General features: G+C 44.6%; 1 protein-coding gene and 1 long non-coding RNA gene across 2 annotated transcripts; one reads left to right on the top strand and one right to left on the bottom strand.

Moving 5' to 3' along the window:
• Positions 1–3,169: 3,169 nt before the first annotated feature.
• Positions 3,170–13,075, top strand: LOC115271375. Its single transcript, XR_003899932.1, has 6 exons — positions 3,170–3,297; positions 3,657–3,733; positions 6,499–6,627; positions 10,099–10,192; positions 11,501–11,718; positions 12,282–13,075. It is a non-coding gene; the product is annotated as an uncharacterized LOC115271375 (long non-coding RNA).
• A 1,895-nt stretch (positions 13,076–14,970) lies between these two features.
• Positions 14,971–24,157, bottom strand: TNFRSF9 (TNF receptor superfamily member 9). The gene is made up of 8 exons (XM_024207904.3): positions 23,883–24,157; positions 23,613–23,763; positions 23,350–23,475; positions 21,341–21,478; positions 20,116–20,182; positions 19,899–20,017; positions 19,494–19,628; positions 14,971–15,982 (listed from the first exon to the last, which is right to left on the bottom strand). Exons 2-8 carry the CDS (start codon positions 23,710–23,712, stop codon positions 15,855–15,857), a joined length of 813 nt encoding a protein of 270 aa, XP_024063672.2. The 5' UTR covers positions 23,713–23,763; positions 23,883–24,157; the 3' UTR covers positions 14,971–15,854.
• Positions 24,158–24,652: the final 495 nt, after the last annotated feature.

The following is a 24,652-nucleotide window of genomic DNA, read 5'->3' as shown; positions in this document are numbered from 1 at the left end:
GGAGGAGCTTGGCTGCAATTTTTCTCTGTGGGTGCTCCAACCCTGGAGCACCCACGGAGTCAGCGCCTCCCTCCCGCTCGCCTCCTTACCTGAATATCAGGACAAATGGCGTCCCAATCTTACATTGATCGGAACGCAGGACAAAGGGTTAAATATCGGGACAGTCCCAATTTTATCGGGACATCTGGTCACCCTAAGTGTGCTGCATGTTCAGAGCACTGTACAGACATTAACTAAACCTCACACCACTCTGTCATGTGTGGAATACATTAGTGTATTCAAAGATTTACGCTGCATCTTGTTTAGGTGGGTGGAGGATGTGTGGGGGATGAGGACAGTAGAAGTTATTAATAGATTTTGTGGTTTGCTTATGAATCAGTCTTTTTTCTTGAGTCTGTTTCTTCCACGTGAGTAACTCTCTTTGGTGACTATTCATACGTTTAAGACTGTTATTACTATATAATAAGTACAAGCCTTTATGGCAATGGCTTCATACCTAGAAAATATTGTGTAAAATTATGTGATTGTACCAAAGCAAATCCAATATCCATAGTTTAGTTGCTATGAAAGGAATGAAGTAAAGACCACAGTACATTCAAGGAGAATTATTTTTTGAATTATTTGCTGTTTTATTCTAGCATGCTGAAATTGCAGAAAATTTCTTGGTTCTTTTGATATTTTCACTGTAGATGCTGCCATTCTCTGCATTTGAGCTGTTCCGCTAATGCCTTTAACTTTAACCTGCCTAATTTGCTTGCCTGTTTGTTTTCTTTTGTCCCTCTTAAAAATACAAAATAAATAAAATATTTCCTCCTCTTCTTGCTCTAAGAAAATGATTTCCTCGCTTACCCACAGCAAATTGTAGAATCCTATATAGACTGGACTGGTGGCATAGAAACATAAGAGCAGGTGATCTGGATCTGCTCTCTTGGCCTTAATCAAGCAGCTTCTTCAAGTTAGGAGGAGGAGAGCCATGTAGAAAATCATACCAATCCCAACAGTTGTCTTTCTTTGCTTGATGTGAAGAACAAGGCTGTTGTGAAAATTTGTTTATATCTGCTGTGTAACCCTTACTACCCTCCACTTTATATTTGCATGTACACCTCTACCTCGATATAACGCAACCCGATATAACACGAATTCGGATATAACGCGGTAAAGCAGTGCTCCGGGGGGGGCGGGGCTGCGCAGTCCGGCGGATCAAAGCAAGTTCAATATAATGCGATTTCACCTATAACGCGGTAAGATTTTTTGGCTCCCGAGGACAGCGTTATATCGAGGTAGAGGTGTATATACAAGGGCATGCCAAACTTTCATGTCATTGGTGCAACCAAAGAGCAATCGACAGTGAGGAAAAGAAGGATTATTGCTTCAACCCCAGCACTAATACTAACAGCCCAAATGCAGCTGATGGCAGGGGAGGATGGTACAAACCAAAACAATACCATAGCTGGAAATATTCAAAAGAGCTTCTCAGTAACATTAATTCAGACTGTGCTAGAAGTGACACCTGAAACGTGCTTAGGGAAAGCTGCCATTACACTAAACCAGTGGTCTCCAAAGTGGGGTGCGCAAGCAGATCCTTGGGGGTGCGCGGCAGGAGGAGCGCCTTTTTTTTTTCTTCGTCAGGCGGGAGTCCGAGCGGCTTTTTATTATTTTTTTTGCTTCGGCAAAAATGGTAGAGCCGGCGCGTCAGGGGGTGAATGCTCAAAAATTTTTTACGAATAGGGGTGTGTGATCAAAAAAGTTTGGAGACCACTGCACTAGACACCAAGCACCGTTCAGGAAAGCCTTTCCGAAGAGGACTAGAGCCTGTGAAACAGCTCGGTGGAGGGGCTCCAGAAACTCTCCTTGTGGTGGAGACGGGGAGATTGAGTTCAACTGCAGTAGGACAAGGAATCAGAGAACACAGGGAAAAAAGGTACATAGGAGACATTTCTCTAAATGTCCTGGGGAAAGCCAGCTCAGACAAGGAGGACTGTCCTGAACACAGCTCCAGGGACAGAAGGTAGGTCTCACAGTCAGAGCCGTCTCTTGGGTAGGGTGAATCGGGGCGATCACTCTGGGCCCCGTACTTTGGGGGGCCCCTGCAGGCCGGCGCAATTGGCCAGCGTGGTTGGTGCCAGAAGAGACGAATCCGTCACTTCCGCCCTGGGCACTGTGCTCCCCGAGGGATGGCTATGTTCACAGTAGAGCCAAAATAGGGTCTGTCACTCACATCTCCCCTTTAGAAAAGGAAACCCTGGTCTCAGATCAGGTACTAGTAATTAGACGAATTGGAGTTTAACCTTATATGGGATTGCTTATTAGAAAATGCAGCCTACAAGTATAACTAATGCTACCCATGCAAAGACCCAATGGTAAAAGAGTTTGACCAGCAAATAGTGTATCTCAATGGGAATAATAGTTTTACTGTTTATTAGTATTCATATATTTGTATTACAGCAGCACCAACAAATCACAGGAATTAGAAACGGAAAATGCCATTTAATACACTCTTGTAGACCATTCCCCTTCGGCCATGTTAGGATTATTCCCTATGTATATTCTTTGTCTAGTCTTGTTTAAAATGTACCAAGTGATGATGCTTTTGCCACTTACTGTGATAGACAACTCCACAGCATAATTGATCTTGGTGACAGGATTTTCCTTTTAGTCATCACATGTTCAGTAGCAGAGGGGTGTATTGGGCTTTGGGAACCCTATAATGAAGCAGAGCGTCTTGAGGAACTGAGTTCAGTGGAGACTGAGGGAAGAAAATCAAGTCAAAAACTTCCTTTTCTTTAATTAAAGGAACAAGAATATCATCACCGCTTCTCTCTCTGCTCTTCTTGATTGATGGAGGGCCAGTCCTGTTTCGCTGTGTTTATAAAAGCTTTTGAGAGAGTCAACAGATGCTAGATTTGGAAAGCCAAATAGTGTGTTTGTTTTGGAAGGGAGAATTTTTCCTAAGGCTGGTTGACTTGTGTTACTTCTCTTTGGGACCTTTCCCCAGTTTTGTCATTGTTGATTATTCTTTGATCCAGCATGCTGAGATTGGGAAGTCTTGGGATTCCCATTAGCAATAGCTTCCTTTTTGACCAACTCTGCTTTTCTGATGGACCCACCTCAGGTCTCTTTCAATCATGTCTGATACTTGTGATTTTGCAGTTCTGTTCAGATGAGAATCCCCAGCAGCCTTGCAGCACTAACCCCCTGAAATGGCAGATGGCAGAACTAGAACTTGGGAATCAGGAGCAGTTCCTACAAGAGGAAGAACTGGCTTGGAGACTGCAGGAGGAGGAGTAGACTCATGCAGTAGGTGAACCTTGGGCAGAAAGGGAGCACATTACCTCAGCAGAGGTGTTTCTCAAATTGGAAGTTCTAATTTGATTATATTTTTCTAGGGGACTGTGTACTACACACAATCCTATCTCCATTATCTAAAGTTCACATGCCCTTGAGTCCCATATACAGGCCACCTTGACAGGCTACTGGTTAAAATAACTTCAGCATCTCAGAATATTAAGATTTGTTTTTAATAAAACCAAAAAAAGTCACTTTGCATAGAAATAGCATAGATTGCTGTCTTTGCCCCTTAGAACTTGTTGCTGCTGCCTGCTTTCCACTAGTATCTCTTACTGTTGATTCTCAATAAACTTTAATCTATTCTGCAGAGAGGAAGGAGGAACCGGGAACGCAATGACAACTATCGAGCAGCCCAGGTGGCTCAGGATGAGGTAACAGGCTAGATGTAAGCTGTTCACATTTCCCTCATTTGTTTTTCTTGGCAGTTAGAAAATGTCTTCCTGGCCCGAGTGTGTGTGTATAATGTGGCGGATATCAGGGCAAAATTCCAGGACTGTGGAAGAAGGAGGTGGCTCTTCCTTAAAAATACTTCAAAAAAGGGGAAACTCACTGCTTTCTTTAGCTTCCAAAGCCAATGCCACTTCATGGCCCAGTTGTTGGCATCAGAACGAATAAGCACCAAACCCTTGAAGACGTATATGTTGCCCCTGTAACATGCTGTCACTTCCTGGATGAGTCAGGCAGGAGATTAGGAAAGTGAAAGCCTCAGTTCACACACACACGTCCAGACCCCGTGGTAACTGCAGTAATAGGGGAAAACACACAGCACATTATGACTGTAAAATGGGGTTTGAATAAGATGTGAAATCTTGTAATGGTTGCCCAAATCTGGTGCTGGCTTGAGATGCAACTTGTTCCTGGATGTCCCGGCAGCAGCAGTTGCCAAGTATCTTATATCTTATTATTATCTATTCTTTGTATTATTGTAGAACCTAGGAGTCCTAGTTCTAGACCAGGATCCCATACTGCAGGGGTGGCCAACCTGTGGCTCCGGAGCCGTATGCGGCTCTTCAGAAGTTAATATGTGGCTCCTTCTATAGGCACCGACTCCAGGGCTGGAACTACAGGCGCCAACTTTCCAATGTGCCGGGGGGTGCTCACTGCTCAACCCCTGGCTCTGCCACAGGCCCTGCCCCCACTCCACCCCTTCCAGCCCCTCCGCTGAGCCTGCCATGCCCTCGCTCCTCTCCCTCCGAGCCTCCTGCACGCCACGAAACAGCTGATTGGGAGGTGCAGGGACAGAGTGGGAGGCACTGATTGGCGGGGCTGCCAGTGGGTGGGAGGTGCTGGGGGGGGTGGGAGCAGAGGGGGGGCTGCTGAGGTATTACTGTGGCTCTTTGGCAATGTACATTGGTAAATTCTGGCTCCTTCTCAGGCTCAGGTTGGCCACCCCTGCCATAGTGCTATACGCTGTACAAACACAGAATAAGAAGATGGTCCTGCTCCAGAGAGCTTACAATCTAAGGCAAGAGACAGACAGATACAGACTGACTGGGGACTACAAGGAACAGAGACACAATATTGGTCAGCATGATAGGCAGTGTTCTCAGCACACCAGTAGCCTAACCATTGTCAAGTTTTTGTAGGCCTCTCACAACAAAGTAGAGTGTTAAGGGAGGATTTTGAAGAAGGTTGGATGAGTTAGTTTTACAGGTGTTTACCAAGAGCTTCTCCCAATTGTACAAATCAGTATGGGAGATAACAAAGATACTTGTTTGAAAATTTTAACAAGTGAGTGATAGTGGCCAATTGGAGGTAGGAACTGACTCTGAGAGATGATAACTAGGAAGGGGATAGGTTGTGAAAGGTCTTGAAAGTGAAGACAAACAGCTTACGTTTGATGCAGTAGAGAAGAGGGAGCCAGTAAAGGGATGCAGAGATAGGGGTGACATGGTCAAAGTGACAGTCTAGGAAAATGATAATTGCAGCAATATTCCAAATGGATATCAGTGGGGCAAGACTGCATTTGTCAAGGCTAGAGAAAAGGATTAAAGTATGTTGCAGTAGTTGAGACACAAGATGATGAAAGCCTAGACAAGAGTTTTTAGCAGTGTGGATGGATAGAAAAGGCTGTATCTTAGAGAGATCATACAGAAAGAATCTGCAAGATTTACACATAGCCTGGGTGTGAGGACCTAGCGAGAGGTCTGAATCAAAGATGTCACTGAGGTTACAGGCCTGAGTGTCTGGTGGAATGGTGGTGTTATCCACAGTGATTGAGAAAGTGGGGAGGAAAATTAAGAGCTCTGTTTTAGCATGTTTAGTTTGAGTTGATGGCTACACATCCACAGGGAGATGTCAGAGAGGCTGCGATTTTAGTTTGGAGAGAAGGACACAAGTCTGGGCTAGAGAGGTAGATCTGTGAGTCATCTCCATAGAGATGGTAGTTGAATTTATGTTTGTGGATAAGATTATTTGCCCTTGGGAAGCAGGTTATGTCCTTTCCTTTCAGATCCGGAGCTCACCATGGTTACTTATGCCTTGTCATCTCAAGGCTAGTTGGGTGCAATGCTGCCTGGATGGGGCTTCACACTTAAACTAGTTGGAAGTAGCAGCTAGTGAAGAATCAGCTCCCCACTTATTAAGCAATGTGTTTCCTGCTAAGAGCACATCACACGTTAGCTCTGCAAGGTGCACTGGCTGCCAGGTGACTTCTGATTTGATGCTATTGGCTTTGATCTAAAAAGGCCTAAATGGTTTGGATCCTACCTGCCTGAGACCTCCTCTTGTGATAAACCAGTAGTTACAGTTGCCCAAGACATCCAAGCTAACAGCCTCCTGGTTTAAATGGGATCAAACTAGTGGCAGGGTGTTTCTCAGTGAGAAGTCCTTGACCCTATAACTCACTTCGCACCTTGGGTCACCAAAGCCTGAATTTGGTGACTTTATGCGAAAAGTCATGTTCCTGTTGGGGTGAGAAGATTTTCAGAAAGTTTGTTTGTTTTATAGCTGTCCGTGAAATCCTGTGTAATGCACCTTGACCTGTGGTAGATGCAGCGCTGTCTTTCTGTTGTAGGCAGTAGTTAAGGACAATCCCTTAGTGTTTGCATGTCTGTATCTCTGTCCATGATGCTTCTGAACCTTTAAAACCATGTTTATGTGCTCAGTGAGAACTAACATTCTCTCACATGCTGTCTCATGACACTCCAGGAGATTGCTAGATATATGCAGAACCAGGAACTGAAAGCCCAGTGGAGATCCCATGAGACAAACCTGGGGACAGAGAACAGTGATGAGGGGAGCAACTTATCTGAGCCAAGGAGAAGCAAGGAGAAGAAGGTAACATGTTAAGTATCTACCACTTGGAGAAAATATTCCAGGTCACAAGAAGACCTAGCTAATGAGACTGAAGACAGTACATAGATTCCTCTGTGCTTTTATAATTACAGCAAACAAAATAACTTGGAAATCTGTCACAAGGGTTCTATCCTATCTGTCCCAAAAATATTTTTGTAAGGTAGGTGCTGGAAACAAAATTCCCCTAAGGGCTTACTGACCAGAGAAGAGGAGATGCCTGACAGATCAGGGCATTAAAACAAGCTGTGGAGGTTAGTATAGGAAAAATATAAATTAAAAATAAGCAAAATGCTTGAAAGTTTCTCTGCTCCTCACCAGTTCAAAAATAAAATAACCAATCCCCTTCATTTCCTACAAAGCAATCTCCATATTCTGGCAAGCCCTGGTTTTGGTTTTGCAGCTCCAGTGCTCAGTTGACACAATTACCAGCACAGCTGTTCACAGTAATCACAAAGATGTAATTCACATAATCTCCTAGTGCTGTCCATGCCAAGTGGAGTCAAGCTTCAGTGCTTCATTCACTGGAAGAATTGGTGATGTTCTATTCTAAAGGAGCTCATGGGAATATATCATCAGCTGATGGAACCAAAGACTTGGGCAGAAGGGACCCAGCAGGAGAGTGGGGTAGGAAAAAACGAGGAATTAAGAGAAACTTCAGCCAGATGAGGAGCTGGTAATGCTTACTGCTGACCCTTTTCTCTCTGAGGGCTAGTGAGGAATCCAAGCAGCTGATCTCTGTTCAAAGTTCTCCAGATGTACTGAAGCAGCAAAGAATGGTGTGTGTTTCTTTGAGCTGTGGCATGCATCTAATTGTCTGGTTCAATAAGTAGAGGCCTGGACACTTTTTACATGGATCTGGAGGAGAGAATAGGAGTTGAATTGCTCAGCCTGGTTAATGGCTACAAATTTATTTTGATAACTCAAATTCTCCTATTCATGAAAAATTCTGTTTCAAATTAAAACCTTAAATTGGTGCCAGCCATTGAACTATGCCACCCTAATAACCTTCAGGTTAGAGGGAGGGCTGTTTAACACCCCTAACATTTAAAGGTCTAATTTGGACATCATGGTAGTAGACAGAGAGGTGATTGCAGCTGAGATCATAAGGCTGAGTGTGCTTGTAGCCTCTTGCACACACTTGCTCTCTAGCTGTGGTGGTTAGCTAACAAGCTCACTGGTCTGAGCAATACCACCCCCGGAAGGAAAGATTTCATCACATAGTGCTATTGGGCAGACACCTACCAGAGGATCAAAACACCCACATTGAGGGAGCAGCAGTGTAAAGCAACCTGCAGCAATTTCCATTATGCAGTCAATGGCTGAAATGAATTCTAACATTAGCTGTGGGATGAAAGAAATATTGTCTAAAGTATAATGGTAAACTCTATTTATTTGAATTAACTTAGAGGCCTTAATTCAGAACCAGCTCCGAATTTTCAGACCCCTTTAGTCTCTGGCAAAGTTGCTAACATTATTAGAGTTGAGCAATTCCTCTGAATTACATTAAGGTTAATTTCAAGAAAAGTCCCATGAAGTATTTACCTTGTAAGGAAAAACTGTTCTTTGTTGTATCATTACTTGGGAAAGGTAGGGGATCTTTCCCTATTCCCTGCTTTGTTTGGGATGAGATCAGACAACGTGAATTTCAGCTACTGAATTACAACTTCCTTAAATGAATAAATAACAAATGAAGTTGGTCCAATACAAGATATTACTTCACCCACCTTGTGTCTGAATAAAAAATGAAACTATAATGCTGACAGCCAAATGCGGCACAGGACAAGGAGTGTCTACCCTGAGCATCCAGGGGATTGTCCCGGGCATTGCTGTGGGTAGCCATGTGATCTAAAATGGACAGACAGAACGTATGCCACATGCCAGTGCTGACCATGGTTTGCTCCTGGGAATGATGCACTTTTGGATCTGGGGTAGCATGTGCTTATGATACTTTGCCTTTTGAATAACAGAAGCCAAGTCATACAACTGTGTGGCAGAAGGGAAGGAGTATCATTAGCACAAAAGTCAGTTTGCACCAGTGCCTCTACTTATTGTACTGTGCTGCTGTTTGGGGTATCCCAAGGGACTCAGTAACACTGACATTTTTCCAGTACATCAGAAGTAACAAATGTGGCTGAAATGAAATTATTTGCTAGCTCTCAGCCTTTGGCTCATCAGGGAGGCAGCATGGTTTCATGGGCTGCTGACTTGCTGTGTGGTGTGAGACAAGTCTTGAACCTCTTAGTATCCATTCCACCAGCTATAAAATGGGGATAATAATCCATCTCTCACTGGGATGTCATGACGATTAATTAGCTAACATTTATAAAACACAGTATAAGTAACATAGGGTCAAAAGCTTACCTTAGAAGTGTTGGCAGGTTACAATTCAAATACAATGGTGTGTTCCTAATTATTCAAGCTTGGTCTCACTATAGATCTTAATAACCTTCCTCCTTGGTCAGTGTACACCACAGAGCTGCCTGTCTGTCTTCTGTCTTCTGGATCAAGTCAGCATAAACTCTTGTTATGGTCTTAATATAAAGAGATATGGCTAGATGCTGAGGTACCTGGATCCCCAGTCAGAGGTCAGACCCTGGAAAGGTCAGACTTCCCAACACAAGGAGGCAGCATAGACAGAACAAAGTAGGTGTCTTTATGCAGACTAGTAATCTCTTATATGTATATATTCTGGACTATTTTAGGGCCTTGTATACTTGTGAGGGAGTAAAGTTTTAGAGCCTTGTGCAGAAGTTATTTTCCAGCTAGTTAAATGCTCTCTCTCTACCGTGGTCTCTTTTCATGTAATGGGATCTCAGGTTCATAACAGTTCAAAGGGCAGTTTGAGGAAATAAAGATCCAAGATATTCAACGATTTTCCTAGTACTTTCCCTATTTAAGCTAATGTAAAATGTTGATATATCAGTCACTCAACGTAGATAAAAGAACAAGAAATACATGCTACAATGTGTCCAATACTTAAAGTTGAAGCTGAAATGTGTTCTTGTAAACTCCATCTGAATGTTGTTAGGGGACAAATCCAAATCTTGATATACCTGCATTCCAATTTCAGGAGACGCTTCTGAATTCTGAATCAGCAAAGTTTACCTTAAACAAATTAATCTATATTATAACCCACCACAAAACAACCTGAATGCACTAATAGGGACATACATAGGGCATGGTAATAAGATACCCCTGAATGATGTTCTAGGAGGTATGAGGTGGGAGTAAGAGTTACTCTTGCTGTAAGAGAGGACTGAAATGGAACAGTACAAGTTTCAGATCAAGGTTGCCCAGATAAGAAATGACTAGCTGTCTTAGTTCTGTAAACATGTAAGCTCAGAAACTGTCTTCAGACATTTGAAGAAGAAAACTTACAAATATGAAATCCTAAAGATGCAAATAAAAAGGCAAAAGTATGTAAATCTGCTGTAACATTCAACGTTTCCACAGGCAATAGTTTCCTCGAAATACTGTTGAAGATCTGGACCCAACTTTTAAGTCAAAAAAGAACCACCTGCTGAAGTGTTTGCATTCTGCTCCCAAGGTAATAATACCTAGCTATGCTTCGCTCCATAAGCTAATGCTTAATAAAACCATCTGTCCTCTCACATTCCAGTCCATGCAGCTGTGGTGTTGGAGTCTCTCTCTGATATTTTCAATTTTTTTCTATTACCTGTATAAAGTGAAATCTGAGCCCTCATTAATCTAATGTCCCAATATCCCACAAGTGCCATAGTTTGTGGTAGGTCCACTTATGTACAAAGTCCATGCTCACAGGTCTCTTATGATAGAGTTCCTCATCAGCACTGAATTGCTAATGTACATTTGGCAAATTTGAAGAAATTATATATGGGGTAACAGGAACTCTGCCTGTAAACAATGACTTGACAAAAATAGGAGGAGTGATAAAGAGGATAGGTGACTTGGTAAACTGTGCAAGCAAACAATATCTGTTTTAATATGATTAAAGGTAAATGTGTATATTTAGGAATAAAGAATGTAGGCCATACTTACAGAACGGGGAGGACTCTACCCTGGGAAGCAGTGACTCTGAAAATGATGTGTGGGCTGTGGTGGATAATCAGCTGAAAATGAATTCAATGCTGTGGCCAAAAGAGCTAATGCAATCCTGAGATGTGTAAACAGGGGACTCTTGAGTAGGCGTTGAGAGGTTATTTTACCTCAGTATTGGGCCCTAGTGTGATCACTGCAGGAATACTAGATTCAGTTCTGGTGTCGTTAATTCAAGAAGGATGTTGATAAATTTGGAGAGGGATCAGAGAAGAGCCACAAGAATGATTTCAAGGGTTAGAAAACATGCCTTATAGCGATAGACGCAAAGAGCTCAATTCTATTTAGCTTAACAAAGAGAAGGTTAAGGTGTGACTTAATTACAATTTATAGGTTCCTACAAGGGGAACAAATATTTAATAATGGGCTTTTCGGTCTACCAGAGAAAGGTATTACGACATGTGCCAATAGAAGTTGAAGCTAGAAAAAATTCAGATCGAAAAATAAAGTATAAATTTTAACAGCATAATTAACCATTGGAACAATTTATGAAGGGTCATGGTGGATACTCCCTCACTGGCAATTTTTAAACCAAGATTGGATGTTTTTCTAAAAGATATGCTGTAGAAATGATTTGGGGTTAGTTCTGTGTTGCACAGGAGCTCAGACTAGATGATCATAGTGGTCGCCTTCTGGTCTTGGAATCTCTCCCATTCTTTCCAATAACACTTTTTAAATGAGGAATTTACACCTGTAACCCCTGACACCTAGTGACTCAGCTTAGTCCTCCTGCCATTTCTACTACAGCTGGAGTTATTCATTCGATTCCTTCTTTGTGCAGCTGCCCAGTCACACACTGTCCCAGTTGATGGCCTCTTTGATTATATGGATACCACCATCGGACCTGCCTTTATTCACCGACTAAACGTCAGCCTAAAAAGCTAGGATGCCAAAAATCCAGGGACAAGAAGGAAGGCTGTAAGCAGCAGTGAATCCTAGAGCCTTCACCTACAGCCTACTTCTTCTAGCAACAACAAAATATGTTTCTTCGCCATAACTGTGAGTTGAATGATGACTCCTTCTTTCTGGCTTAATTACCAATGGCTAGAGCTACATAATGCAATTCCTTCCCTGTTCAAGGTTTTATTACTTTGATGGCGCCTTTTACTGAACTCAGGTGGATGCACAGTGAGGTTGCTATTCCTCGGTGTTAATGAATGGACAGTCTATCGACATAGTTGCTGTATATGAAAATTCAGTTTTAAATGAAAGTTTAACTCTGAGAGAAGTAATTTGTCATGTTGTTGTTAATACAATCAGGGATGAACCCAAAAGTCTGCGTGCCACATTTTTCCAGGAGCTTTAGGGAGCAAATTGTTTCAAACAATTAGATGTGCCATCATGAATTATTGAGTCAAACCGTGATGCTACTATTGCAGTTGAAATTCAACTGTACAGTATATTACTTGTTTACCTGCCGATGGGATTAGATCTGAATTCCTTATTTCATTTTGTTAGAATTAAGACTTCAGCACAGCTGCAGTGAGACTAGACATGGATGAACTAATTGCTCATTATATTTTCCTCAAACTGCTTGGACAAACTTATCTCATTTTTTTCAGAAGAGGAGAAAATAATGGCTCGAAAATATTTTCCAGAAAGTATTGAAGAAACTAAACTTGAAAAGAACAATAGCTTAACATTTCTCTTGAAGACTGTGATGTAAGTTGAGGAGACTGCATGTGATACTGCAAACTGCAGCAGACACTTTTCTGACATGCTCCAAGGGAAAGGAGCTTTTCAGCTGTGTCTACTGTTTACGTGTGAAATAATGGTGCTTTTGAACAACCCCCATTTATCATCAAGAACATGTGCTTATCTGGGATCTAGAGTGGGAACAGGCCATTCAGTGTGAACGTAGTAAAGGCAGGTACTACTGGAATATGTTCTAGGAAGTACATGAGGCCATGGCTAAGACTTTAATATTTTATAAAGACACTTCACAGATCACTATTGATAATTCAAATACTGTAAAAGTTTTGAGATATGTTAAATAGATTTGCTACAGACATTATTCACTTGAGATTACCTTATTTCCTATAGAGTTGTTTTTGACATGGAGCATATTGAAGTGCAAAGCACATTATTTAAAATTGGTGCTAATGTTTTTAGTTTTACACTTTCATGTGTGTTCATTTTCTGCTCCTTGCACCTTCCATAAAAGGCAGTAGCACAGGCTGCTGTTCAGCAGTTCTGTTGGCAAATAAGAACTGTGTCCCTTGTAGGAAATGCCCTGGTAGTGTTCTGAACCTTCCTTTGCATTTGTACCATGTGTTAATTTCAGTGTGTATTTCAAGCTCTTTTTATAAACTTACTTGTAGATGTATGCATTATGCCCTTCATATTCCAAGTTAAATAAAATAGCAGTTTTTTAAATGGAAGTTAGCCCGAAGAGGCTCACAGCTGAACTCCTTGGCCACTTGTTTCTTTTATTGGCTCTGGCTTTCATTCTTTTCCATAGCACCAGAATTGACTGACTAAATGCCCCACATACTAGCCTTTAAATTTACTGGAAGAATACTTATGTCACATAAAGTAAGCATAAGTAATTTCTATGAATGTTTATTCCTAGAAATACTTTCTACTTGAATCTGCCCCCTAAACTGTCATAGCCCTGTTCAGTCAATTTACTAGCTGAGGATGTGCCCCAAGGACTTTATATTTCAGTTCAATGGAATTTTATATGGAGCTTAAATGCTCAGCATAACATACAGGACACAAATTAGGTGTGAGAAGTAAATGTCATTAATGCCAAATCAATCATACGTGGAAATGAGCTCTGTGAGCCCAAAAGATTCTCTCTCACCAACAGAAGTTGGTCCAATAAAAGATATTACCCCACCCACCTTGTCTCCAAAAATCAATCCATCAAACAGATTGGAAAAAGTACTGTAGTGTGTGTGCAGGGAAGGAAAGGAAAAGGGAATAAGAATTTCAAGTTCCTGAAGATATGCAGATTCCGTCTGAGAGTGAAACTCCAACTGCTGCAAGTGTTTTCAGGGAAAATACCACTGCTGAGGTTCTAGATTAGAAACTGATCACAGGGTAATCTGTGACATTCTGAACTTCTTACAAGAACCAAATGTTCATTTATAAATAGTGAAAAAACCGACCACCCTCCTTGATCATTACATCTTAAAACTTGCAAATATTACTTTATGTAAGGGTCACTCATTCTCCTGTTTGAAAACACATTAATTGAGAGGAGAAAAAAATGTAGGAAAAGTTTTACTTTATTTTTTTTTTTAAATCTTATTTAAATAAATGTAAATATGTAACTTTACAGGCAGGGCTACAGTTCCCCACTCTTCTTTTCTTACATTTTGCTTTGTAATCAATTATATACAAATTTAATCAAAACCAGCAAGCATGAGTTTGGTAAAAAATTACTGCTACATAAGGCTTATGTTGCATGGAGAGAGTGACTGGGCTCTCATTCATCTGCTAGAAGGAATGTACCTTGCCTAGTTTAAAAAACACACCCACCAAAACCACTCTTTACATGACATGTTGACTTTCATTATATTTTTGAATAACACTTAATGATAAAATATAATATACATTTATAGTGCTGTAAAAGGGTACAACTATCACTGCCAATGCCACGACTCAAACATACACATTCCCATTCTTATTCAAATTAAAAGCAATAGTGACCGATCAAGGCAGATATTTTCATGTCAGAAAGTGTATTTCTAACCTCATAGTTCTACCTATGAAATTAGCAACATAGTAAGTTATATTTTACATGTACTGTACCTGCAATGTATGTACCGTATTTAACATATCCAAAAATCAGAGGGTAATATTTTAAGATCAAAAGGATGATACAGTCCAGTTGCACTAATTACATGGTCTTAGATCAAATTAACTTGTCACAGTGTATCCGAGGGGTGGGCAAATTTTTTGGCCCAAGGGCCGTGTCTGGATATGGAAATTGTATGGCGGGCCATGAATGCTCACGAAATTGGGGTTGGGGTGCGGGAGGGGATGAGGGCTCTGGCTGGGGGTGCAGGGTCTGTGGTGGGTCCAGCAATGAGGAGTTCAGTGTGTGGGAAGGGGCTCTGGGCTGGGGGAGGGGATTGGGGGAGGGGAGGGAGGAGGGCTCTGGGGTGGGTCTGGGGATGAGAGTTTGGGGTGCAGGAGGGTGCTCCAGGCTTGGACCAAGGGGTTCAGAGGGCAGGAGGGGCTGGGGCGGGGGTACAGACTCCAGGTGGTGCTTACCTCAAGCAGCTTCCAGAAGCAGCAGCATGTCCCCCCTCCAGCTTCTACACAGACAGGTGCCGCCTCTGCAGCTCCCATTGGCCAATGGGAGTTGCAGGGGCGGTACTTGGGGTGGCCCCGGTGTTGCCACTCCAACTACAAAGCCAATCAATGCAACAGCTATTTGGAAAGCACCGAAAAGGTGTTCTGAGGCATTTGACAACCCTGACTTACCATATTCCTTTTAACTTCTAACTAAACTGGAATAGGAAAGTTCATTCTGGGAGTTGAAATAGTATCGGTCTAGGATTTTATACCACACCCATTAGTGTGATAGCTGAGCACGAATTAGGAGGGGCTATAGTTCCAGACATGAAAAGAGCAAAGGGGTGGAAGCTTGTATGCTGGCTGCCTGTACTGTACCTAGCTGTAGTCAGTGTTTAGTCTTCAGGAACATTATTCTCACTCCCAAACTTGAAATAAGTAAGCTATAGCATAGGCATCTCCTACTAGAGGTAACAGAAGACCAGTCTGGCTTGTGGTTCCTGTCTTATTGATGCTTTTTAGTCTCTAGGGCAAATCATAATATATTAGAAATATTAGTCCCAGCATATGAAAAAAAGTTAGCAAGTTTGCTTTCATTTTAAAGATACTGCCCTGAGAGTTTCGTTAGAATTTGAGATGTTGGCAAGGGTTAATTTTTAAAGAGGTTTTTGTTTTTAAATAAAGGACCAACTCTTCTGTCTGTAGGACAGTGATGTACTGAGAAAGACCTGCTTCATCCACCACCGACTGCATTGTTCAGTCCATAAGTTTTAAAATTCACTTAACCTGCATCTACTCCCCCCCCTCCCCAATTATGTAACCAGGCTCCTGTCCTGTGCTCTCAAAGGAAAGGAAACCACAATTGGCTTCCTTAGAAAGTCCAGTTTCTAATGCACCAAGGAATCCCTGAATAGTTTGGATTTGCTACAGTCATCACAGTCTCCTTGTTCTTCCTCTGGAAAGCGGCAGCTGCAGGCATCCTCCTCTTGAGTCGATTGCTCAGGTGTTACATTCACTAAACAGAAAGAGATGATTAACTTGAATTGCATTTTTTATCACTCATATATCATTTTCCCTCAGCAATGACTGCATGGTGTTAGGAAGTTCTTCAGAATTGTTCAGTTATTTGACCTGAAATTGCCTTTTTCTCCAAAGATATTTCCTGGTAAGTTAGTCTATTGTGCTTTGCTTTCCCCAACGCAGAGGAGGCTCTCATTGAGGTGAGGAGAGCTGGCAGCATGGACTCTCCAGACTTCAGAGAACAATATTGCTTTCCCCTAAAGATTGAAATACCACTATTGGCACCAAATAGGTTTCATATATGGATTAGAATAAATCCACATATCAGTTGCAAGGTTGATTTTACTCGTAAACAGGGCTTTGGAGCGGAGCCCGGAGCTGGAGCTGGAGCAGCTCCGGAACAGCAGAGCTGCAGGTTTTTGCCTGGAGCTGGAGCGGAGCTGGAGCACAGCTCCAAAGCCCTGCTCATAAACCAGTTTCTTTAATGAAATTTCTACTAATGGAAATAACCAGCGGAGATTTAGAATCATAGAATATCAGGGTTGGACGGGACCTCAGGTCGTCATCTAGTCCAAACCCCTGCTCAAAGCAGGACCAATTCCCATCTAAATCATCCCAGCCAGGGCTTTGTCAAGCCTGACCACCTCCCTAGGTAACCCATTCCAGTGCTTCACCACCCTCCTAGTGAAAAAGTTTTTCCTAATATCCAACCTAAACCTCCCCCACTGAAACTTGAGACCATTACTCCGTGTTCTGTCATCTGCTACCACTGAGAACAGTCTACATCCATCCTCTTTGGAACCCCCTTTCAGGTAGTTGAAAGCAGCTATCAAATCCCCCCTCAGTCTCCCCTTCTGCAGACTAAACAATCCCAGTTCCCTCAGCCTCTCCTCATAAGTCATGTGTTCCAGCCCCCTAATCATTTTTGTTGCCCTCCGCTGGACTCTTTCCAATTTTTCCACATCCTTCTTGTAGTGTAGGGCCCAAAACTGGACACAGTACTCCAGATGAGGCCTCAGCAATGTCAAATAGAGGGGAATGATCACGTCCCTCGATCTGCTGGCAATGCCTCTACTTACACAGCCCAAAATGCCATTAGCCTTTTTGGCAACAAGAGCACACTGTCGACTCATATCCAGCTTCTCGTCTACTATAACCCCTAGGTCCTTTTCTGCAGAACTGCTGCCTAGCCACTCGGTCCCTAGTCTGTAGCAGTGCATGGGATTCTTCCATCCTAAGTGCAGGACTCTGCACTTGTCCTTGTTGAACCTCATCAGGTTTCTTTTGGCCCAATCCTCTAATTTCTCTAGGTCCCTCTGAATCCTATCCCTACCCTCCAGCATATCTACCACTCCTCCCAGTTTAGTGTCATCTGCAAACTTGCTGAGAGTGCAGTCCACGCCATCCTCCAGATCATTAATGAAGTTATTGAACAAAACCGACCGCAGGACCGACCCTTGGGGCACTCTGCTTGATACCAGCTGCCAACTAGACATGGAGCCATTGATCACTACCCGTTGAGCCCGACAATCTAGCCAGCTTTCTATCCACCTTATAGTCCATTCATCCAGCCCATAGTTCTTTAACTTGCTGGCAAGTTATATACACAAATATATACACACACAGTCAACTGCTGTTTGACTACAACAGAACATGTACATGCTTACTTCTACTTTTCTTACCCATCCCATGAACATCTCATGATTGAAATATCCGATTTTATTTTCAGCTGATGGCACTAAACTGTGTGTGTGTGAACACACACACACACACACACACACACAGTTTAGTGCCAACATAGTGTACACAGGTTCTGCACTCTAAAGACCTTACAATTTGAATGGACAAAAAATATAAAAGGAATAGAGAGCAGAAAACAGGGAGATTGTGGAATCAAGAGGAGGCAGGAGAGTGTCACCCTTCAATTTGTTTAAATGTAATGTTTTGGGTTTTCAGCTAACATGTTAACGCCTCTCTCTGCAGGTAGGTTTATAGGCTTTTTGGAGGAAATTCATTTTCAGGAAGGACATGAAGGGGAGGGCTGAAGCTTGCCAGACCAAGTCAAGGAGGGAGTTCCGGCTGCAGGAAGCGCCACAGGAAAGGGTGTGGAGAAAAGGATGGGTTTCCTTCCCTTTTCTTCCTTTCATGTCACTTGAGAGACACATTAAAAGATTAGCCAAGACACACTCCAGAATATCTCCAAGATGCATATATACATAGAACCATGAGATACTAATTAAACCCATGGAGGCAGTAGTCTTAACATGTTGTGACTGGCATTCTGTTGGGAGTTAAAAACCCAGATTGAAGTGGAATGTAACATACTGTGTTCTTAGCTCATGCCTGTCTAAGCGAACATGTCCTTCCCCATACAGAAGCAGAGATACTGAGGAAGATAGGAGGTTTCTCTACCATTGTGCAGGTGATGTCTCACCGGTACACCTAAGAGTGTCATTTCCTAGGAGCTTCCTGAGGTTTCATTTGTTGTCGGTCTTAGGCAGGTAGGAACCTGTCAAATATTGTATCTTTACAAAATTGTGTCACTTCTAGAGCTGGGTCACGTTTTTTGGCCAAATAGTTTAGTTTCCAAAGAAATGCTGTTTCGATGAACCTGCAACTATTCACGAATTTGACCCAATTAGTTTTGGCTGGGAAAAACTTTTTCAGCGCCAGCTTCAGAAACCCATGTGTCTCTGTATGTCGTCCTCCTAATCTTTTGCCCAGTGGTTAGGGCACTTGACAGACCACTTTGAATCATGCGGAGAGAAGATTCAAGTTTTCATAGCCTACCTCCCAAGTGAGTGCCTTAATCACCAGGCTATAAAGTCATTTGCACTCTCTCTTTGGCCCAATTAATATTTAAGTATTTAATACGGAAATGGAACAACTTCAACAGGAGAGACTGAGAGCAACCCACACAGAATAGCCTATAGCCTGGTGCTTCAGATGCTCATTTGGGAGGGAGGAGATGTGAGTCTGAGTCCCTGCTCCACAGTTTGGATTCAAATGTGGTTCTCCTCCATTCCAGGCAAGTGCACTAAATCACTGGGATAAAGGTTAAAAGGGGACAGACATGGATGGACACACACACTTTTTCTGACTGAAATGAAACAGATGATCCAAAATTGACTCTTCCAATTTGCATACAAAGTCTGAACATTTTCTGAATGGAACCAATTTTTTTTTCTGATTTTTAATTTGCTGGCTGACTCCCAAAAAATAAATTACTCACTCAGCTTCAGTCACTACCAAATTCCAAAGGGCCACGGGAGACCTCCTTTGTAACATTTCTAAAGCCAATTTCCTCCCAATAGCCCGATTTTTTTTTTTTTTTAAATAATAATAATCTAAAACCTGATTTTCTTTTCACAGTATAGTGACAGACTTTCAAAGAACACATTTTTAAGTTCAACTATGCTGCTAGCTTTTAAGGAAACTCTGAAACCTGGATTCTTGCCTGCTTGCCCACCACTAGGAAAAGGAAGTTTGTAGGTAGCATGTCTTACTTTTCTTGAACATAGCAGGTAGTTTCTTTTTGTCGCAGATGCTGAAGCACACATACAAAGGCAGCAGAAACATTATGCATACCACCACGGCCACAGTAACAGCGATCCCGACGGTGACCACCTGAAGATCCTTCCCTAAGAAGCAAAAACATTCCTTAAAAATGATTGCAGAGCAAAGTTCCCCTGCAATGGAAGCAGCTGGATTATTTGTCCCTAAACAACAAGAGCTACTTTTCTTTTTGCTTTTACTGCTCAGAGTTGCTGCTGCTGCACCAATCTGTGAGACTGGAGACAAATAAAAGGACCCTTAAGTTCAGTTATAAGCATGAGAGCCTTAGTTTATTTAATTCCAAGGCAAGCTGTAACTATTTCACTCTAGCGAGGAATTATTAGGCAATAACTCACCTTGTACATGGATAGGGACTACGATGGAAATGGTGGATGGAGTCATAGTTTCTGAAGCTTGTCCGCAAACCACATCACTCCTATTAGTCCCATTCACCAGGACCTTATCTGGAAGGCATCTTAAATATGTTTAAAAAAAAAAAAAAAAAGTTGTATGAAAATGAATTAAACCCAGACCCAAAAAGCTATATCACTTGTTTTTTAAAAAAGTACTTACTTTGTCCATTGTCTGCAGGGACCATTGGTCTGATTGTTAAATGTCCCACTGGGACAAGTCTGGCAAGCTTTGAAAAATACAAAGAGTTTTACCATTTATATAAATTGAAGTTTAAAATGGTGCAAGAGACATTACTGTACAGCTGAGCAAAAATAATTTAGCATTTATATATCAATGTTCATCATCAGTGGCTTGTATAAACAAAAATGTAAGGATCAGTAAAGGTCTTACATTAACTAAGTGAATATTTTAATAAGTGGCTTTCATTGTAAACAAGTTGCTTGAGGCCCCTGAACTTGAGCTGACAGGACTAATTCTGTTAATGTATTTCCAGATACTGAAGAGTCAACTGTCCTCCTATGAACTGTGCCCCAAGGCCAGAATGTCTCTGTTCTTGTTATTCCGGAGTTCTGCAGGTAACTTTTCTTTGTCACTCGTATCCCAAAGGAACAAGGCCTATGTTTAGGGCCCTACCAAATTCACAGCCATGAAAAATGTGTCATGGACCATGAAATCTGGTCTCCCACCGTGAAATCTGGTCTTTTGTGTACTTTTACCCTATACACTATACAGATTTCACAGGGGAGACCAGCCTTTCTCAAACTGGGGATCCTAACCGAAAAGGGAGTTGCAGGGGAGTTGTGGTATTGCCACCTTCACTTCTGTGCTGCTTTCAGAGCTGGGCAGCTGGAGAGCAGCAGCTGTTGGCCGGCGCCCAGCTCTGAAGGCAGCGCACCTGCCAGCAGCAGTGCAGAAGTAAGGGTGGCAATGCCATACCATGCCATACTTACTTCTGCACTGATGTTGGCGGCAGCTGTGCCTTCAGCGCTAAGCTCACGGCCAGCAGCCGCAGCTCTCCAGCAGCAGCACATGAGTAAGGGTAGCAGTACCAAACCCCACCCCCCACCTACAATAAACTTGCGACCCACCACCACCACAACTCCATTTTCGGTCAGGACCCCTACAGTTAAAACACCCTGAAATTTCAAGTTTAAATAGCTGAAATTATGAAATTTATGATTTTTAAAATCCTATGACCATGAAATTGACCAACTTGGACTGTGAATTTGGTAGGGCCCTACCTCTGTTAATGGAATTTTATTGAGCTAATGAACCAGCAAGTACTACAATAAGGCCCCAATTCTGCAAACAGTCACTTGGACTTTTCTACTGTTATTGGCACCTAAGAGTTTTACAGAGAGTAACGAGACAAAAGCAGCCTTACCTTCTTCAAGAGGTTCCTGACCTACTCCACAGTTTTCTACACATTTAGAACAGTCTTTTCCAATACAGCGATGCCCATCCTTACATGCACATTCTGCATCCATTGTTGGAGAACACTCCCTTTTATATTTGAATTTTCCTGTAGAGCAAAAACAGATATCCCATATTGGCACTCATTCCTCAAAGAATCTGGGACAGAAATGAGCTCATCCTAGTAAAACATCATAACAGGGCTGTGATGAGTAGAGGGACCTCCTGCCTGATTTTCTTCAGAGGATTCAAGCTGAGAGTGCAGGCCAGAAAAGTGCAATGGATGCACCAAACTGATTTTCACTTTGGCAATTAATTTTTTTTTAAAAAATGAACTTTTTTTCCTTTTTGGTAATACAAGGGTATCCAAACTGAGGCCAGCTGAGGGCCTTATTACAAAAGCCCTTATGACAGCTAGGGACCAAATTTTTGCTTACATACTTAATAGAGTCACAAAAATACAGCCATGCACTTCTGACTCACACACAAAACAGGAGCTGGGGTATATTAACATATCTACCTTTGCACAATTTTATTTCCAAGCGAAACTTTGCATGGGGGGGGGAGGCGGGAAAGAGACACAGCATACAGAGATATGCTGTTTAAAAGGCCCATGGATCTAGAGATTATTAATCATGTACCAACAGTGCGCTTACCTTAGCTTCCAAAGCTGAACAATTCCATTTACAGCTCAATGTCTGTGTACACTACACCCTGCTATGCTCACACCCCTACTGGATCAGGGATGGGCAAACTACGGCCTATGGGTCGCATCCGGCCCGCCAGCCATTTTAATCCGGCCCTCGAGCTCCTGCTGGGGAGCAGGGTCTGGGGCTTGCCCCGCTCCAGCGGGAGAGCAGGGTCAGGGGCTGCTCCACATGGCTGCGGGAGAGCAGGGTCAGGGGCTGCTCCACATGGCTCCTGGAAGCAGCAACATGTCCCCCTCCCTCCCCGGCTCCTACACGTAGGGGCAGCCAGGGGGCTCTACTCCACACGCTGCCCCTGCCCCAAGCACCGCCCCGCAGCTCTCATTGGCCGGGAACTACGGCCAATGGGAGTTGCAGGGGCAGCGCCTCCGGATGGGGCAGCATGCAGCAAAGCCTCTTGGCCACACCTCTGTGTAAGAAGCGGAGGGGGAACATGCCGCTGCTTCTGGGAGCCGCTTGAGGTGAGCGCCCAGGGCCCACCTTACCCATATGCAAAGTATGCAGCTGCATAGGGCACCAGGAAACTTGGGGCACCAAATTTCCTGGTGCCCTGCACAGCTGCATACTGCTCCAGCCCCTGCCCCGCCTCTTCCCACTCCTACTCCGCCCCAGTCCAGCCCCCACTCCACCCCTTCCCCAAAGCCCCTACCCTGCTCCACCCCTGCCCCGCCCCTTAAGACTGCAGCAGGACAGGGCTTGCACTCACCACCGGGGGAAGTTCAGGGACCTGGCCCCAGCCGTGTTGCCAGTGAGTGCTGGGGGGTAGTTCCCCCATACCCCTGGGGGGGGCTGTGTAGGACCCCAGAATAGCTAGGGATTGCCCTGTAAGCGCCTTCCGGAGCCTGCACCTCCTGAACCACCCTCCTGCCCCAGCCCTGATCCCCCTCCCACCCGCCGAACCCCTCAGTCCCAGCCCAGAACACCCTCCTGCACCCAAAACCCATCAGCCCCAGCCCCACCCCAGAGCCTGCACCCCAACCTGGAGCCCTCACCTTCCCTGTGCCCCTGCTCCATCCCTGATCCCCCTCTCGCCCTCTGAACCCCTCAGTCCCAGCCCAGAGCACCCTTCTATGCCCCAAACCCCTCACCCCCCTCCTGCCCCAGCCCAGAGCCCCCTCCCGCACCCCGAACGCCTCATTTCTGGCCCCACCCCAGAGCCCACACCCCCAATTTCGTGAGCATTCATGGCCCGCCATACAATTTCCATACCCAGGTGTGCCCGCGTCTGGGCAGTCATTCAGGCAGCCGGAGCTGTAGACAGGGCAGCACTTACCTTCACACCTGCGGCATCTGGTGCACGTCTCCTGGGCACTGGCCGTGGCGGAGAACGTGCCCCTGGGGCAGGCGAGACAAACGTCCTCTGGGCTCGTCCCACAGTCCGCGCAGCTGAGGAACTTGCCTGCGAAGGAGCCAGAGAGATCGGCTAGCTCCAGCGCTGACCAACGGGGCGCCCCCCGCGCTGCTCCCGGCCCCGGCCCGCGCGGCCCCTCCCCGGCCCCGGCCCGCGCGGTCCCGCCCCGGCCCCAGGGCACTTACCGGGCGGGCAGCGCGCGGGGAGCGCGGGCGTCAGGGCGGCCGGAGCCAGGCTCAGCAGCAGCAGCGCCGCCGTCACGAGCGGCGAGTGGCCGCGTCCCATGGGCTCTAGGCGAGAGGCTGCTCCGGGGCGGCGCGGCGCGTCTCCCTGCGTCTGAAAGGCAACACACCGGCCTGAGCCAGGCCGCACCCCGGCCCGGCCCGGCCCTCGGCGAACCGCCGGCAGAGCCCGGACGGAGCCAGCCGCCCTCCGCGCCACGGCCACGGCCTTACCTGCGAAACTGCCGCGCCTGCTTCCCGGCCGAGCGCCTCACGGACTCTGCCTGCGCCGGGCTCGGAGCGGCCCTTGTCTGACCGCCCCCGGCGCGCTGAGTCACCGGCCGGCGGGGGCGGCTCGCTCGCGGGAAACCCCCACGGGCCCCTGAGCGCGAGGCCGGGGTCGCACCCCGCCCACGCGCGGGGCCGCGCTCTCCCGGGTCTGGTGGGGCCCGTCTGCGCCCCTCCGCTGTCCACCCGCAGATCTCAAAGCGCTCCGGTCCCGCTCGCCTTCCTGGCTCTCCGGCACACGCAGCAGTCTGGCCTCCCCAGGGGGTTTTCAGATGAACCAGCCTCAGCCCCAGTGGTTTTTCTGTAAAATTCCCTAGAGTAGCCCGTCTACACAGAGGAAGGGCCCAATGGCAGGAGGCTCAGACACCATGTCCTCTGGCTTCAGCTTACCACACCTCACCTTACGATTATTTGTAGTATCAGAGCACCTAGGAGTCTCAGTCGTAGAGCAAGTCCCCATTGTGCTAGGTACTGTGCCTTTTTTATTTTGTTTTGTAATCTTTGCGTTGACAAACTGGCCCTCCCATACACTGGGCCCCTAGGAAGCTTCCCTAAACGTAAGTGAGAACAGGAGGTATCCTGGGTTAACTAAAAGCTGCAACCTTGCCCCACTCTGAAGTACTTGGCCAGATGCATTTACATATATCAGCCAATATTTTTACAAATCTGTTCCTAAAGATAGGTTCCTAAATACATATTCAATAATTCATTGATGT

This window comes from Terrapene carolina, unplaced genomic scaffold (assembly GCF_002925995.2).
Source record: "Terrapene carolina triunguis isolate 2854851 unplaced genomic scaffold, T_m_triunguis-2.0 Scaffold714, whole genome shotgun sequence".
Classification (NCBI taxonomy): domain Eukaryota; kingdom Metazoa; phylum Chordata; order Testudines; family Emydidae; genus Terrapene; species Terrapene triunguis.
Note: the sequence above shows the minus strand (reverse complement) of the source record. Positions and strands in the feature narration are given on the sequence as shown.